General features: G+C 41.3%; 2 protein-coding genes across 8 annotated transcripts in view; one reads left to right on the forward strand and one right to left on the reverse strand.

The window, feature by feature from the left end:
* Positions 1–896, forward strand: part of LOC134205378 (protein unc-13 homolog 4B-like) — a 60,403-nt gene extending 59,507 nt beyond the window's left edge. For all 7 annotated transcript variants that reach the window (XM_062680598.1, XM_062680596.1, XM_062680597.1 and 4 more), the window contains 2 exons: positions 386–585; positions 649–896. In XM_062680598.1, coding sequence (XP_062536582.1) covers positions 386–585; positions 649–773 — 325 coding nt within the window. In that variant the 3' untranslated portion in view covers positions 774–896. The remainder of the gene's footprint in view (positions 1–385; positions 586–648) is intronic.
* An 89-nt stretch (positions 897–985) lies between these two features.
* LOC134207787 (uncharacterized) lies at positions 986–17,738 on the reverse strand. The gene is made up of 4 exons (XM_062683698.1): positions 17,480–17,738; positions 1,955–2,380; positions 1,652–1,811; positions 986–1,425 (listed from the first exon to the last, which is right to left on the reverse strand). The coding sequence occupies exons 1-4, from the start codon at positions 17,625–17,627 to the stop codon at positions 1,281–1,283; spliced, it is 879 nt and encodes a 292-aa protein (XP_062539682.1). The 5' UTR covers positions 17,628–17,738; the 3' UTR covers positions 986–1,280.
* Positions 17,739–18,155: the final 417 nt, after the last annotated feature.

The following is an 18,155-nucleotide window of genomic DNA, read 5'->3' on the forward strand; positions in this document are numbered from 1 at the left end:
TATAGCCCCCCCTAGGCATCGGGGCTGGTTACGCCAATAATGGCGATAGGCTTACTTGGCAAGTGTGTGGCAGCAACGAAAACGGCAGACCATTTTCAGTTCAGTGCCAACCTCTTAGACATCTGGTCCGTGGTAGAACGTTTTTCAATAAACTCCGCCCAGTACAAAACGCATTAGAGTATCTTGATCTTCGCAAAACAGTCTTATCATGAGAAAATTGCAACAAACCTGATCATTACCTATTTTCTTAAGAAAGGACATACGATACCTTCTATCCATGTTCTCCAACATTTACCCGAAGCGGCTAGTGCATTGCCTCATAATAGATAGACAACATATTGATGACTATGTTGATAAGCTACTAATGAGGTTTCCATAATTGCAGGAAACTTTCCCAAGAACAACGAGAAATCCCAGATGCGTTAATTGTTTTCAATCTGAAAGTATCTGAGCTGCTCGGACTGAGCCAACGGTACGTCGGCGAATGCTTCGTACGGCTAGACAGCATCCCCATCCTGGAATCTGAACAGGACTTCAAAAGCATAGAACCACAACAGCTGTTCCTTACACTTCCAGAAAATATAGGTAAGTCTTTTTCTATGATTTTAATATTATTATGTTTACGAATATTTACGATTCTATTTGCAGAATCGGACTGTACTCCGGTCCTAGAGTACCGACAAAATGACAAAGAGGCGGTACAGTTCTTTAAGAAGTTGAAACAAAAATTAGGTCGCGCTGCATATACTGGAAGTGTGATTAGCATTTACTAATTCTGATTGAAATGTGTCGAATATTATCTCATGCATTTATAATAGCAACGAAAAACAAACTTAATATCTCATATATTGTAGTCATAACTAAGTGATAAAAATTACATGGCGCTATTTTTTAAACACAGATTTTTATTTATCCTCAAACTATTCCGAAATGGCAATGTTTCAAAACAGGGTAAGTCATCAGTTCAAGCTGTATAAACATACGATTCCATATGTTCATTAACTTTATTATAACCAAAATAAATAAATCAATAAATTAAATGAATAATTGCGCAGCACAAATATTCACACTATAAAACCTACAAATTCTCGTACCCCCAGAGTGTGGGGCGAGAAAGCGGCACACAGTCGGTTGGATTGAAAATTCAATTCACGCATTTTTATTCACATACTTATCGCAGTTCATAATCGAGTCGGATGCATCCGCACGATCGAAGTATGTAATGACAGCACATATTTTCCCCCTTCGAAACGATCGATCGCAGGAGGCTCCGCTTCCGTCTAGTCATCACGTTCGACACTCTGGTTGCTATCTTCGTCTTCAGCGTGTTCGATTCCATTGTCCGCAATATGGCCGTAGTCGTCGTCACTGGAATGCAATCGTAATACGTTTCGGCTGGACTGCGGAACGTACATTCGCATGATCCTAAAGTAATAAATAAAATGAAATATGTATGAACGCTTTCTCCAATACTAAAAAAGCGTAATCAAAAATTATGACAGAAAATTCGCTTAAATTATGTAACTTTAATTTTTATTTGTTTGCGATGTGGGACGAAATGGTCCAGATGATCTGAATGATTTACTAATCACGTTACTTATTCAATCCACACATCAAATGAACAAATCTTCAAATGCAAAAAAACACTCACGTTTTCAGTGGATACTCTTCGTCGATCACATCGAACATTCGTTTCGCGCGGCAGCCGAGGAAATTCTCCTGAGGACAATATAGCTCGTTGTCGACGGTGAAAGCTTCCAAGGCCTTCAAAGCAAACGTCGTCACCTGATTGAGCCTGGTGTCGTAGTCATCTGCAAATGGTAAGCCAATCAAGTGAAAAGAAAATTGAATATCTCCCGTAAAGGGATTGCTGACCGATATGACGCATGCAGATTTTCAATTTTGGAAACATTCGACAAAGGTAGCAAAGTACCTAATTACGGATTCTACTCACATTCCAAATCGTACCCTCGGCGACGGCTTTCATCGTCACTGTGGTCACTGTCGCTTTCGGCCGGTTTCAGCGTTGGAATGAAGAACAGTAAGCACAGCAGGGCGAGGAACTTGACAATCTTTTTGAATATCACAATTTTCAGCAAAATTTTGGCCAAAGTGAACCAGTTTAGTTTCATTTTGAGCTTGCTGAAAAGCCAGCTTTCGGGACTCATGTGTGGGGTTCCATGGGTCATCGGTTGTGGAGGTGGTGGTCCGTAGACTGGCTGAGGGGGACCGTACACCGGCTTTGGTGGACCATACACTGCCTTTGGGGGAGGACCATAGCTGTTTGGTGGTGCTCCATATCCACTGGATGGCGTCAAACTGTAGTCGTATGAGGAAGATGGAGCACTGCTGTAGTCTTCGCGTGGTATTCGCACCAATCCTAAATTTTAGAAATGAAATTTTTTTTTTAATATTCCTTTTAATTAATTATTAATTGCTAAAAAATAATTAATAAATTTGCACAGCCTATGCATTTGGAAGCATGTAGATGAATGAATCGCCTGCTTTGAGCATGCTTACAGCGGCACACTAGGAGTTAACTTTCTGAAATCAGTATGGCGAAAGGCATCTAAGGTTCGATTTCTCAAAATTAAGCAGCTTGATCGAAAAAATATTTGGTAGGCGTAGTAGCGGACACCTTCCTACACTACTGGTACCAAATATTTTTTCGTGAAAAGTTCCTACTTTTGAGAAATCCCGCTATAGATGCCTTTCGCCATACAAATTTCTAGCGGTTAACTCATGCTGGCTATTTTGCGCATATACTATAGCGCCTGGATGTGGCAGCGGCGAGTAGGAAATCAGCCACTGCCAATAGTTCATTGTTTCAATAAAATAAAGCCTGTCCACGTAAAATTTTAATCTTATAAAGCGATTTTTAAAAATTTTCACAAATCACTGAGACGATCAATTTACATGACAAATCTTTCTGCTTTATGTGCTGCTTTCAGCATGTTTTAAACACGCCCAAATTGATAAAATGACGACAAATCATTTGGACATTATCTAAGTGTTCGAAATTTAACGTGGACAGGCTTTAGTAATCAATCTTATCCACTACAATGCATTGACTGGTTTCCGTGATAAAAGACGGAAAAGTTTGTCGATTTTCATTTTAATAGTTTTATTTAATTTTCCACCCCTATACAAGGACATTATTTTTAAATATTCTGACATAGGCACAAATGTAGATATTATTTCGTACGCAATCCTAGATATTGAATATGCTTAAACGAAACATACCTACTGTAGAACTCTAGATCTCCTTGAATGATCTTGTACAATACTGAAACAACCCTCCAAATTTCTATCGAAAATATGGTTATGAAGTAGGCCGACCATACGTACCGTATTTAACGGGACAGTCCCTTATTGTGCTGTCCCATCAAAATTCAAAAAATCCTCAATTTGTCCCGTTTTTCATTGATTCTTCCAGAGAGCTCCATAATATTATTCAAACAAATTTAATATTTTAGGCAGGAGTCTGCAATCAAAAACACAGAAAGTGTTTTTTTTGTATCTTTATTAGAGAGATTTGCAGCCCTCGGCTGGCTTATCTATAAACAAAGAAAGTTGACGAAATCCATTAAAAAAGAATGCTATCTATGCCGTTTTGTATTTTCCATAAATCGACTTTTCTTAAGGTTTTCAACAGTTAATAACAACAGATTTTTTAAATTCAATATTTTTTTTCTCCTCTTTCCGGAGGCATCAAAATTTTACCGATTTCATCATTGGATTGAACAGAATTAGTTAATTGGTAGGCAAGTATTTCCTGACAATCAGGTTACGCCTCAACGTCAATAAAATGAAGCGCTAGACAGACACCCTAATTTTCAAAATTATGCACATTTTTGATTATTCTATTTGAACCTTACTCTGCCATCAGATTCTTTTCGAAACATTAAGAATTATTCAAATTCTTTCTGAATAATTCTGAATAGTTCGAAATCATTCAATGTAAAAAAAACGACCGCATAAAAAAATCATTTATAAATCAACTGAACAAAATCGAGTTTCAGGCAGTTTCAAACGGAGGGCAAATTTGGTCGGATTAAAGGCTAGGTCCTTACGTACCATAAAGCTAGTTTACACATTAGGAGCTTGTCTGCAAATTCCACTCCCATGTGTGTGGACGGGATTAGATGAACAATTACCAATGCGACCCGATCGATCTGCCATTGGAAGCACCGCAGCCGCTGCACTTGGCACGGTGCCCCGGATCAGAGAAACGACTGGTATGACGGCGAATGTGAGCAGTTAGTTGAGGAGAAGAATGCAGCATGGGCGAGATTGATGCAACACCGCACGAGGGCGAACGAGGCACGATACAAACGGGCGCGGAACAGATAGAACTCGATTTTCGGAGGAAAAAGCGCCAGCAGGAAGATCGCGACCGTGAAGATACGGAGCAACTGTACCGCGCTAATAACGCACGAAAGTTCTATGAGAAGTCAAACCGTTCACGTAAGGGCCACGTGCTACAGCCCGGTATGTGTAAAGACATAAACGGGAACCTTCTTACGAACGAGCGTGAGGTGATCTCAAGGTGGCGGCAGCACTACAAAGAACACCTGAATGGCGATGTGACAGACAACGGTGGCGGTTTGGTAATGAACCTAGAAGCACGCGCGCAGGCCATTCGATTTCCGGCTCCGAATCTCCAGGAAATCCAAGAGGAAATCGGCCGGCTGAAAAACAATAAAGTTCCTGGAGTTGGTCAGCTACCAGGAGAGCTGTTTAAACACGGTGGTGAGGGACTGACTAGAACGCACTGGGTAATTACCAAGGTTTGGGAGGATGGGGTTCTGTCGCATGAGTGGATGCACCCAACCAGCGGATGGCAGATTTTTATACAGTTCTGCATAAGAACCTTACAGAAACTGTATAATAAATGGGCATATACAATTTCGGAAGATTTTAATACAACTGTTGTATTGAAATAATACAGATTTGTATTATTTTAATACAATATCTGTATAAAAAGCTTACAGAATTGTATATGCCCAGATTTTATATAATAATTGTCGGATTTGTTTTTTGGGTGTGGAAAGTGTCGTGTGTCCCATCTACAAAAAGGGCGATAAGCTGGATTGTAGCAACTATCGCGCAATCACATTGTTGAACGCCGCGTACAAGGTATTCTCCCAAATTTTATGCCGCCGACTAACACCAATTGCAAGTATGACGAGCTCGGTGGTCTAGTGGCTATCGCTTCTGCCTTATAAGCAGGAGGCTCGTCCCTTTCCTACTTTGTATTTCTATCTAAGTTCTTTCTGTGTTTCACGTTAAACCAAAACGATTCCTACTGTTATAACCTTCCACACAATCCAAAAACCTCCCGTGGCACCTATGAGAGGTCGTAGAGTTCTTTGCATCTTTCTTAAGTAGGTGTCCAACAAACCATCGTTCCCCTTCCTCAGCATTCGCAAGGACGTGGCCAGGACAGATCTCGACTATTGGAGACTGCATTACTTCCATCTAAGAGTTAGTGATTAGTCCCAAATCAATATCTGTGGTAACCGATGAAAGTGATGCTACTCTCATACAATAATCTTGGTTTGTACCACCTACGAATTTGTGCGAAATGCTAAATTCTAATGCTAATGCGTTAGAATGCCCCTATACTTGCAATTGGTGTTATGTGTTAGTCATAACACCAATTGCAAGTATAGGGGCAGTACCAGGCGGGATTTATGGGTGAACGCTCTACCACAGATCAGGTGTTCGCCGTACGTCCGGTATTGCAGAAATGCCGCGAATGCAACGTGCCCACACATCATCTATTTAACGACTTCAAATCCGCAAATGATACAATCTATCGGCACCAGCTATGGCAGCTAATGCACGAAAACGGATTTCCAGATAAACTGATACAGTTGATCAAGGCGACGATGGATCGGGTGATGTGTGTAGTTCGAGATTCGGGGGCATTTTCGAGTCCCTTCGAAACGCGCAGAGGGTTACGGCAAGGTGATGGTCTTTCATGTCTGTAATTCAACTTCGCTCAGGAGGGTGTAATACGAAGGGCAGGGATTGACACTAGTGGTACGATTTTCACGAAGTCCGTCCAGTTATTTGGTTTCACCGACGACATTGATATTATGGCACGTAACTTTGAGAGGATGGAGGAAGCCTACATCAGACTGAAAAGCGAAGCTAAACGGATTGCACACAGAAAACGTGACGCGAGACTGGACACAACATTTAAGGTTCTTACAAACGAAAAAGGATTTTTTAAATTTACTTTTTTGTCGACCGGTTTCAGGCTCGATGTTACCCATCTACAGGACGTGGTCCAACTGGTACATGTCAAAAGTCATACATGTTAAAAAGGTTCAACTGGTACATGGCACAGTACATGTCAAAAAGAGATGACATTCACATTATTTTTTGTTTCGTCAAGTGGAAAAGGGATGATAATATTGGCCCTTCATCTTCGTTCTTTAGCGGCTGTTCAGCGGTGGCAATGTACAAGGACTCCCAGGCATTAAGTTGGGAATACTTTCGAACGCATTTTATTAGCTTGGCTTGCTTCCAATCTATAGTGTGGTTCTGGTCACTAGTGTGTGCTGCCACGCTTGAGTCATAGAACCTGTCGTTGTCAACTGTGTTTTTATGTTCTTTTAAACGAACCTTCAGTTTTCATCGTGTTTGACAAATATACACTGCAGGGCAGTCTTGGCATGGGAATTCGTATATGCCAGATATTTCTTCCCTCGAAATTGTATCCTTTTAAGCACATAAACGATCCTTCAAAGTGTTCTCACTTTTATAGACTGCGTGGAAACCATGCTGCTTTAGGGTAGCCTGAACAGCGTTTGTCACCCTCGGGTAGAAGGGTAAGCAAATTTCTTTTCCTTTTCGGACTGAATTCTGACGGTGCTTTTTCCTTTCGTGTTTTTTGAGGATATTACAAACGAATTCGTCATCGTATCCATTCAACCTAGCTGCTTCATGGATCTTCTTTTTCTCCGCTTCAAAATCCATCTTCCTTCAAAATCGCTCATGAACGCATCAGCCAAAAGTGGTGAAAGCTTGCTGACCATACTGCCCATCAAAAAATGAGCTAAACGGATTGGACTAGTCATCAACACGTCGATAGGACAAAAGTACATGATAGGAAGAGGCTCAAGAGAGGACAATATAAGCCACCCACCACGAGTTTGTAAGGTGACGAAATCGAGGTGGTAGAAGAATTCGTGTACTTGGGCTCACTGGTAACCTCCGATACGATACCATAACGAGAAATTCGGAGACGCATCATGGCAGGAAATCGTACGTACTTTGGACTCCACAAAACGCTCCGATAGAATAGAGTTCGCCGCCGTTCCAAACTGACTATATACAAAACCCTTATTAGACCGGTAGACCTCTACGAACACGAGATCTGGACGCTGCTCGTGGAGGACCAACGCGCACTGGGAATTTTCTAAAGGAAAGTGTTGCGTACTATCTACGGTGGGGTGCAGATGGCGGGAGAACCATCCATCGTTCACACCGCGAAAATCGGAAGACTTTGGTGGGCCGGGCACGTAGCCAGAATGTCCGACAGTAATCCGGTAAAAACGAACCAATCGGCATGAAAATTTGTATACAGAAGTTTTTGGGGCTGGGGAAGGTTCTTAGGATGATTCGAAACCCCTCTCCCTTTTGGAAAGGGAACATACAAATGAAACACCAATTTCTTTATAACTCGAGAATTAATCAAGCAAATGGAACCAAATCTGGCATGTGAAGGTTTTGAAAGGTAAAATATATTTCTGGTGTGGTGCGGAACCCCTCCTCCTTCTGGAAAGGAGGGCACCCATACAAATGGAACAGATTTTTTTTGCATAACTCGAGAACTAATCAGAGAATAAATTAATTTTAGGCAAAATGAAGTTTGTCGGGTCTACTAGTTATTAAATAAATAAATAAATAAATATTTCTCCTACGAGAATTCTTTCTACAGAAATTCTCCCGAATACTCATACAGGATTTTTCAGGGCAATTCTTCTCGCACGAATTTTATGGAATCCTTTCCCCAGAAATTAAGATGAATTAGCATTAGCATTTAGCATTGAGCAAATTCGTAGGTGGTGCATTAGCATCACTTTCATCCGTTACCACAGTATTGATTTGGGACTAATCACTATCTCATAGATGGGAGCAAGGCACTCTCCAATAGTCGAGATCTTTCCTGGCCACGTCCTTGCGAACATTGCAATTGCTCAATTTTTATACCCAGAAAAGTATAAAAGATGGGATGTCAAATGTGAATGTTCTCTTTTTGCTGTGGATTCTTGTACGTAATAGTAGTGCGCGCGTGTGTAATCGTTATTTAATTTGAGGTTAGTTTGTTAATACCTCGTTTTTGTGGAAATTGTTGTTAATTGTTTTCTTTGTTAGAACAGATTTAAGGAAAGGACAAGTTAGTACGTATTAAAAAAAATATCATCAAAGTGTAGTACGGTGAGTTGTTGTTGAAGTTAATAATTACTTAAAACTAATGTTAGTAAATTATTGTAGAAAACGAATTAAAACCCAACAAGGAACAAGTAAACAAATTAAACAAACAGAAATACCAACAAGAAAAAGGTAAATTATTTGTAAAAAAATTGAAAAAAGTGAGAAGACGTTACAAGGGATCTAATGTGTTGTGGTTAGGCCCAGCGGCCATTTTTTTTGTTTGAAGCCTTTCTTTGGCAGAATAACATTTTCGGAACTTCCGGACGCACAGTGAACCAGACCCAACAAGAAGAAGCCTGATTGAACGTCCAATCCAGGCCCTCGTTCGGTGTCAGCGAAGACGCCATATTTCTCCGACCATCTGCCGACCAGACCCAATTCAATCCCGTCGACCGTTATCAGCGATCTTCAAAAACATCCTCCGGCCAAAGCCAGTGTGCCAAGACGCCATGACGAACCACAACGCGTTCCGGTGGGCGGCCTGATCAACCGCTCGTCGACCTCCGAGGCCACCACTAGTTCCACTTTTATCCGTTTATTTCGGATTCGAAAGGAACCGTCAAGATTCGACGTCCTTGTTATTCGTTAGTGAATTAGACTCTGAATTTAGACACCCCCCCCCCTCCTTTCTAGGCTCCATCGTTGTTTCATAGCCCTAATGGTGAGCGACCAGCGCTCCATCCAAAGTCCAAAGAAAGTACTGGAGTAATTCTCGCTGAGACCGGACCACTATCTGCACGAGGTTCTTAAAAATTCAAAAATTAATGATTTAATGATTTGAGTGTATTACTTCTACGTGAAGTTAAATGATTTACAATGATATGGAAATGCTAATATCATCTTCCAAACTTAGACGAACATGTTCATGATAGAATCAGAGCCGAAAGTATAGAATTTATAGTTCCGTTAGGATACGGCAGGCATGAAGAATGTTTTTATTCGACTCTAATTCTATCATGAACATGTACGTCTAAGTTTGGAAGATGATATTAGCATTTCCATATCATTGTAAATCGTTTAACTTCACGTAGAAGTAATACACTCAAATCATCCTAAATTTATGTTCATTCGAAAGCTTTTGGCGAGTATATTAAGGATCCGAGTTAAATTCTTCAGAAAGATAGACCCCTCGATAGTCATACACAAAATCACGTTCAAGGACTCATTGATTTTTGTCAATTCTTGTCTCACCAAAACTGTCATAACTCCAACATTTCTCAACCGATCGTAGAGATCAGCATATCGTAGGAAAGAGGAAGAGTGTATCCTTAATTTTCAATAATAAAAATATAGGCAGCCATATTGAATTTAGCCACCACCGATTTTGAATATTAATACTTGAGGGAAGTTAAGCATGCCATTCAACAGCTAAAGACCAATAAAGCAGCTGGTAAGGATGGTATCGGAGCTGAGCTCATCAAGATGGGCCCGGAAAAGCTGGCCACTTGCCTGCACAAACTGATAGTCAGAATCTGGGAAACCGAACAGCTACCGGAGGAGTGGAAGGAAGGGGTTATATGCCCCATCTACAAGAAAGGCGACAAACTGGAGTGTGAGAACTTTCGAGCGATCACCATCCTTAATGCCGCCTACAAAGTGATATCCCAGATCATCTTCCGTCGTCTGTCACCATTAGTGAACGAGTTCGTGGGAAGTTATCAAGCCGGCTTCGTTGACGGCCGCTCGACAACGGACCAGATCTTTACTGTACGGCAAATCCTTCAAAAATGCCGTGAATACCAGGTCCCAACGCACCATCTGTTCGTTGATTTCAAGGCGGCATACGACAGTATAGACCGCGTAGAGCTATGGAAAATTATGGACGAGAACAGCTTACCAGACTGATCAGAGCAACGGTGGATGGTGTGCAAAACTGTGTGAAGATTTCAGGCGAACACTCCAGTTCGTTCGAATCGCGCCGGGGACTAAGACAAGGTGATGGACTTTCGTGCCTGTTGTTCAACATTGCGCTAGAAGGTGTCATGCGGAGAGCCGGGTGTAACAGCCGGGGTACGATTTTCAACAGATCCAGTCAATTTATTTGCTTCGCGGATGACATGGACATTGTCGGCCGAACATTTGCAAAGGTGGCAGAACTGTACACCCGCCTGAAACGTGAAGCAACAAAAGTTGGACTGGTGGTGAATGCGTCAAAGACAAAGTACATGCTTGTGGGCGGAACCGAGCGCGACAGGGCCCGCCTGGGAAGCAGTGTTACGATAGACGGGGATACCTTCGAGGTGGTCGAGGAATTCGTCTACCTCGGATCCTTGCTAACGGCTGACAACAACGTTAGTCGTGAAATACGAAGGCGCATCATCTGTGGAAGTCGGGCCTACTACGGGCTCCAGAAGAAACTGCGGTCGAAAAAGATTCGCCACCGCACCAAATGTGTCATGTACAAGACGTTAATAAGACCGGTAGTCCTCTACGGACATGAAACATGGACAATGCTCGAGGAGGACTTGCAAGCACTCGGAGTATTCGAGAGACGGGTGCTTAGGACCATCTTTGGCGGTGTGCAAGAAGACGGTGTGTGGCGGCGAAGAATGAACCATGAGCTCGCCCAACTCTACGGCGAACCCAGTATCCAGAAGGTAGCTAAAGCCGGAAGGGTACGATGGGCAGGACATGTTGCAAGAATGCCGGACGGCAACCCTGCAAAGATGGTGTTCGCTTCCGATCCGGCAGGTACGAGACGGCGTGGAGCGCAGCGAGCGAGATGGGCAGACCAGGTGCAGAACGACTTGGCGAGCGTGGGGCGTATCCGAGGATGGAGAGATGCGGCCTCGAACCGTGCATTGTGGCGTCAAATTGTTGATTCAGTGTTATCTGTTTAGATGTTAACTAAATAAATGAAAATGAATAAATGAAAACATCGATGGAAAGCTTAGCTTATATTGTGTATTGTGTCCAAAAATCTCAAATGTATGTTTTTTTTTCTATCAAAAGTTATGTAAGATTTACCAAATTATTTTTTGAAGGCCCATCTGACCAACGAACATTATTTTTATGGTTTTTATGTTGTCAATTCCTTGATTTCATACACTATTCTAAGCCAAATATGTTTCAAAAATGAAAAGCATATCTACAACAGTATTTTATTTGAAGGGCTCAAAAGTTTTGAGCATAACAAAGTCATATTCAAGTTATTGTATAACATAGTTCAAGAATTTTTGTATTGGTAAGAATCTGTTGATTGAAAAAACATACATCTGAGATTTTTGGACACAATGTACAATATAAGCTAAGCTTTTCATCGATGTAATAATATTCAAAATCGGTGGTTGCAAATCTGGTGGAAAAATAGTTTTTAAAAAGAAATCCAAAATGGCGGCCATATTCAATATGGCTGCTTCTATTTTTATTATTGTAAATTGAGGATACACTCTTCCTTTTTCCTGCGATATGCTGATCTCTACGATCGGTTGAGAAATGTTGGAGTTATGACAGTTTTGGTGAGTCAATAATTGACATAAATCGAGGGATCTTTGAACGTGATTTCGTGTATAACTATCAAGGGGTCTATCTTTCTGAAGAATTTAACTCGAATCCTTAATGGAACGTACACACGGTCAAGCAGTTTGACCAACATTTACTTCACCTTTCGTTTATTCAAACATCCATCAAGTTTTACCAACAGCGGCACGAACAATAAATTTATTCGATCAACAATATTACACACGAACGACCGAAGCGCCAACTTGAGCACCATCCATCAAAAAATATATGGGGGTTTGTGCAACTTCACTACAAATGCTCAAACATGTTCGGTGAACCTTGACTCCGCCCCCGACAACTCAAACCAAAATCAAACTGTTTTAATTTTTTGCAACCGAGTCGCCAACTGTCAAATGGTTGTTCGAAAAACTTCACACACGTTCAAACAAAGCAGCAACCAAAGCGTTTTCTGGGGGGCGGAGTCAATGTTCATCAAACTGCTTGACTGATGTGTACGCTGCATATACATATACTCGCCAAAAGCTTTCGAATGAACATAAATTTAGGAATTTTTAAGAACCTCGTGCAAATAGTGGCAAGCAAGAGCAGCCGAAAAACGAACCCACCACAGGAAGAAAAAAGAGTACGAAGAACAAGTTATTAGTGAGGCGCAGGAAAAAATGGAGCAGAACGATATGCGGAGGTTTTATGAGTCTGTAAATGGCGTGCGGAGAAAGACAGCGCCATCTCCCGTCATGTGCAACGACCAACAAGGGAATTCGCTGACAGATAAAACTGAAGTGGCTGCCAGGTGGAAGCAACACTTCGAGACTTTGTTGAATGGAGGAAGTGACGGTGCATCGGTGAACAGAATAAATATTAGCGACGATGGACAAGCTGTGGAGTCACCTACACTAGATGAGGTTAAAAAGCTGTCAAAGAGCTGAAAAACAATAAGGCTGCGGGGAAGGACCAGCTCCCGGCTGAACTTCTCAAACATGGCAGTGAGCAGCTTTATGAAGTTCTGCACCATATTATGTCGAAAATATGGGAAGACGAGGAAATGCCTGCTAGCTGGTTGGACGGCCTCATTTGCCCTCTCTTTAAGAAAGGGCACAGACTGGAGTGCGCCAATTACCGAGGAATAACCCTCCTTAATTCGGCGTACAAAATTATGTCCCGTATTCTGTTCAACAGATTGAGACCGCTTGAAGAGTCCTTCGTCGGCGAATACCAAGCAGGTTTTCGTGAGGGCCGATCAACGACGGATCAAATGTTTACCCTGAGACAAATCCTTGATAAATTCCGGGAGTACAACTTGCAGACACATCATCTGTTTATTGATTTCAAGGCGGCGTACGATTCAGTGAAACGGAATGAATTATGGCAAATTATGCTTGAACATGGTTTTCCGGCGAAACTGATACGGCTGATTCGTATAACGTTGGACGGATCGAAATCAAGTGTAAGGGTTGCGGATGAAATATCGACGTCATTTGTTACCTTAGATGGATTAAAGCAGGGTGATGCACTCTCGAACCTGCTGTTCAATATAGCGCTCGAGGGAGCGATTAGGAGAGCTGGTGTGCAAAGAAGCGGTACCATTATCACAAAATCGCATATGCTCCTGGGATTTGCGGACGATATCGATATTATCGGAATTGATCGCCGTGCCGTGGAAGAGGCTTTCGCGCCTTTTAAGAGGGAGACAGCGAGGATTGGACTCACGATCAATACCAGCAAAACGAAGTACATGGTCGCTGGCAATCAACGTGGGTTCATTAGTGGTGGTGGTAGCGAAATAGTGCTGGATGGTGAAAAATTTGAAGTGGTAGAAGAATTTGTGTATCTTGGCACATTAGTGACGTGCGATAATGATGTTACCCGCGAGGTGAAAAGGCGTATTGCAGCTGCAAATAGGGCTTATTACGGACTTCGTAACCAGCTTAAGTCCTCGGCGGTACTCGGCGGTAAACAGGAGAACGGTATTTGGCGGCGCCGCATGAATCACGAATTGTACCAGGTGTATAAAGGGCTGGATATTATTAAGCTTATACAACACGGCAGACTACGGTAGGCTGGTCACGTTGTTCGTATGCCGGAAGAACGTCAAGCGAAGATAATATTTAGTAGAGAACCCGGAAGAGGCCGCAGGCTTCGTGGAAGGCCGCGTACACGATGGCTTTTTGCAGTTGAAGAGGACCTGAGGGCGCTCAATGTTCAGGGCGACTGGAAGCGATTGGCCCAGGATCGAGTCCAGTGGAGAAGGATACTCCATTCGGCGTAGGTTCATCGAAGAGCTGTAGCCCATCAAGTATCAAGTAAGTATAAACAAAGAGAGCTGCATTGACTCAACGTGTGCTGTTCCGTGGAAGAAGCCAAATTTGAGTTGTTTTCACCATAGTCGCCGGGTGAGTGAAAATAACATAAATTTGAGTTGGTGGAACTTCATAGTGGGGGAAAATTCAACACGGGAGTAAAGGTAAAGTACATACCGGATTTTTTCGCATTTTACTTATTTTTGGGTTTTTTCACGCAAGGGCGGGTTTGAGTGAAAGGAACCGTGAAGTGAGTTGTTCCGCGGTTCCGTGTACGCAAGCAAAAGCGATTATGGTAAGGGACCATCCACAAAGTACGTCATGCGTCTAGGTGGAAGGGAGAGTTCCCAGCAGCGTGACGAATCATACAAAAACCTTAGAGGATTAATACAAAAAGTGTGACGAAGGGGAGAGGGGGTTCGAAAATCGCCATTTTTTTCGTGACGAATGTTGACTAGATTCAAAACTATGCAAAAACATACGCGCATGCTTGATTTCTATTCGTTAGATGAGTTGATTACAATGGCGTAGCCAAAAAATTGGTCTGGGGGGGAGGGGGTTTCCGAACATTTTTTTTTTTCGAAAAAAAAAATTTCTTCTGAAAATTTTGTCTCTGGGGGGGTTATGTCCAAAACCAACCCCGTGGCTACGCCACTGAGTTGATTCAAAAGTACCTATAAGATTGCTAATGTCATTCCTGTTCGCGTGACTAACATCTAGGTTACTTCGACCTAGTAGTCAAAGTACCGGTACTACAAATGCCAAACCAATATTGGTGATGAAACGAAGCATGCATAAATTATGGCCAATTAAAGCTTGTCGAAGCATAATTTGGCAAAATGATTCAAATGACTACAATGAAAAGAAATTAAAAAAATAAAGAAAAACATGTATATTGTATATGTACTAGTCTACGTCGGTTCACGAAATAAATAAATAAATAAATAAAATGCTACTAGCATTCTAATACTTAGCATTTTTTTTGGGTTTTTCAACCTCCCCTCCTCCCATGTAAGATTTTTTTCATACAAATATTTTTTTATTTATATGGAGCGTAATAAAATGGAAGACCCCCCCTCTCCCCATAAGTGCTTACGTAATTAGTGTACGACCCCTTATGCTTCTACTGTTAGATGCCCAGGTGTTCCATTACTAGACGAAAAATGTGTAGCCTGCCGTCGCTGGTTTTTGTTTTCCTAGGATACAACTTGCTATGTTAGATCAGTGCTCTTGAACAGTGTGCTGTGTTCGGAACGTTTTGAACACGAACACGTGTTTTCGTGTTCAGAGTGCATCTCTGTCTTGAACCAAAGCAGATGCTGATTGCTGATACTTCGCTGACTTTTTAGACATGACAAACGTTTCGCAGGAGGAGTAAACACTTTTCGAACTGAACAGAAAATTTACTCAGACTTTTCAACAATTCTTTTATAATTTGAGGACAATGTAGCAAGAACTAATCCCCTGAGGTCAAGTGTTCAAGTTATCATAAGCTATTTTTATTAAATCATATTTCACAACAAAATGTTAGATACGATTCTGTATTAGTTTTGCATAATTGTTTTATTTCCCAAGAAATTAGTATTTTATTTCCCGCTTCGCCGGGAGAAATGGAAGCCCTAGGCGGGTGACGAAGACGAGCTCACTCAACTATACGTCAAACCCAGTATTCAGAAGGGGAAAAGCTGGAAGGCTATGATGCGCTTTGCCATGTTGCAAGAATGCCGGGCAGCAACCTTGCAAAAATGGTATTCGATTTACATCCGGTTGGAGAAAAATGGAGCGAAGCGAGCAAGGTGTGCTAAATGCCCGTTCTGCCCATAAAAGCATAGCTGTGCCATATAGATTAGGTTGTCCCAAAAAAAACTCTATGTTCTACAAATTATGATGCTCATTCTTCAAATGAAAGATAAACACATCTGGAGCATTTCCATAAGAAATCAACAATCTAAAATATAGACAGAGCGATTTTAAAAAATGCCTCGTTTCACTCCATAAACGAACTTGTTATAAAAGCCTCGGATACTCATAGTATTATATACCAATCGACTCACCTTGACGAGATGAGCAAATGTCTGTCTGTCAGTGTGTACAAAGATTCAAAAAACCTTATACAACTTTTCATATAGTGATCCTTAACCGATTTTCTCGCAACAAGTTGCAAACGACAGACGACGGTTGCATTTAAAATTTATGAAGAAAATGGCACATCGAACCATATAAGCGCCATGTAAGGTTGGTTTCTTGACTAAATGCGAGAAAGACAGTATTACTACTCGGTGAATAAGGTTGTTAAATTTATTTAGGCCGTTACAAATATTTAATTAACTTTTTGTCCTACTGGTCTCCGAAAGGTCAAGGGGGGGGATAATAAAAAATAAAAATTTAATTTTTTTTTTTTCAAACTCCTCGGATTTGTTAAAGAATGTTTTGGAAATCCTCAAAATTATCCGAATTTTATTTTGTTGCCCCCTCAAAATATTATTTTTTGGTAAAAAAAAAATCCGAGGGGGGGGGGGAGACAAAATAGATTTTAAATATTTGTATCGGCCTTACATAATATTGGCTATTACAATATTGGCTATATTCGCAACATTTAAGTCGCGTTTTTGATCATTACATGTTTTTTGATTAATCATTAAATATTTTTTTATTTTTGGATAAATTTTCGCAGAAAGTCGACTGGGGTATCAAACAAACATAAGACCACTAAGCTCGCGCTGTACTCGTTGGAAGTGATCGATAAAGCTTCAAAAAGATAAACTGGCTCTTAGATTGAGGAAGGATGCTTCGACACTTTTATACCAATCAGACATTCCTACTGTTGACCAATTGGCACAATAAATGTTTCACGAAAGTTTTCACATCTTTATGTAGCTTTCTACAGCTTGCTTCAAGGCACTGGTTGTTTTGAAAATTCTGAAACGCTTGTGAATACCATTAGAATCGTGTACCACATTTGAAATTGGCCGATAGATCCTTGGTTTCGCGTGTAGATCTTAAGGCCTTACTTCAGACATTACTTGGATGACATTAATCAAATGTTGTCAATATCCTATAAGGTCTGTATTGACCCAAAGCACTAACTCAAGAATAATCTACATTCTACACAATAATTTTTTTTGTCCCAACTCTCTATTTGTTCTGTATACCACTTGCACTCATACTGACATGACTCGCGTTATCCCTATTGATCAAAAATAGGAAGCACTTCATTCACTTGATCATCTATCACTAATCACAGTTATAAACGTATTTTTGTCACTAACCCATAGGTTGATTCTGATGGTTTATCTGGTGCGAGTTCTGTAGCGCTATCAAATACGAATCCTTTCCATTTGGCGCATCTTCACCACTGACTTTGGAAGCAGCGACAAGAACAATCGCAACCGCCAATACACTCCTTATTCTCCTCATTATCACAACCAACGTTCGTTCGTCACGTTTTCTCACTGATGTGCATCGACCAAATGAATTTTTGAATCGACCGAAATGACGGGGAACATTTAAGCTACTGAACAACCATCAATCGCATGTCGCTAATTTGAAAGCTTCTCTTTCCCTAACAAACAGTCAACGGATCGGGCAATACTCCACATAAATCACGCATTCCCGCGCAATGCAACCGTTGCGTTCCCCCATACAAATTTACGTCTTGTTTTGTCTGCGATTTTAGGTGGCAGAGTGTGGTAGCTACTTGTTGCTATCCTACTGCTTACCTACCCCACCATTACGGAAGCACCTCATCAGAAAACGATTTGTATCCGTTGCGATGGAGTTCAGTGGTAGTTTGTTGAGAAGGATCTGCCATATGTGAATACAGTTGTTGGCATAGGTGGAGGTGTTCCTGTTTTCTTTTATTTCAGGCAACTTCTGAATCTGGAATCGGTACCTCATTTTATCAATTTTAAACTGTTTGAAATAGTTATACTAATCCTATTCTGA

The sequence above is a fragment of the Armigeres subalbatus genome, chromosome 1 (assembly GCF_024139115.2).
Source record: "Armigeres subalbatus isolate Guangzhou_Male chromosome 1, GZ_Asu_2, whole genome shotgun sequence".
NCBI classification, from domain to species: domain Eukaryota; kingdom Metazoa; phylum Arthropoda; class Insecta; order Diptera; family Culicidae; genus Armigeres; species Armigeres subalbatus.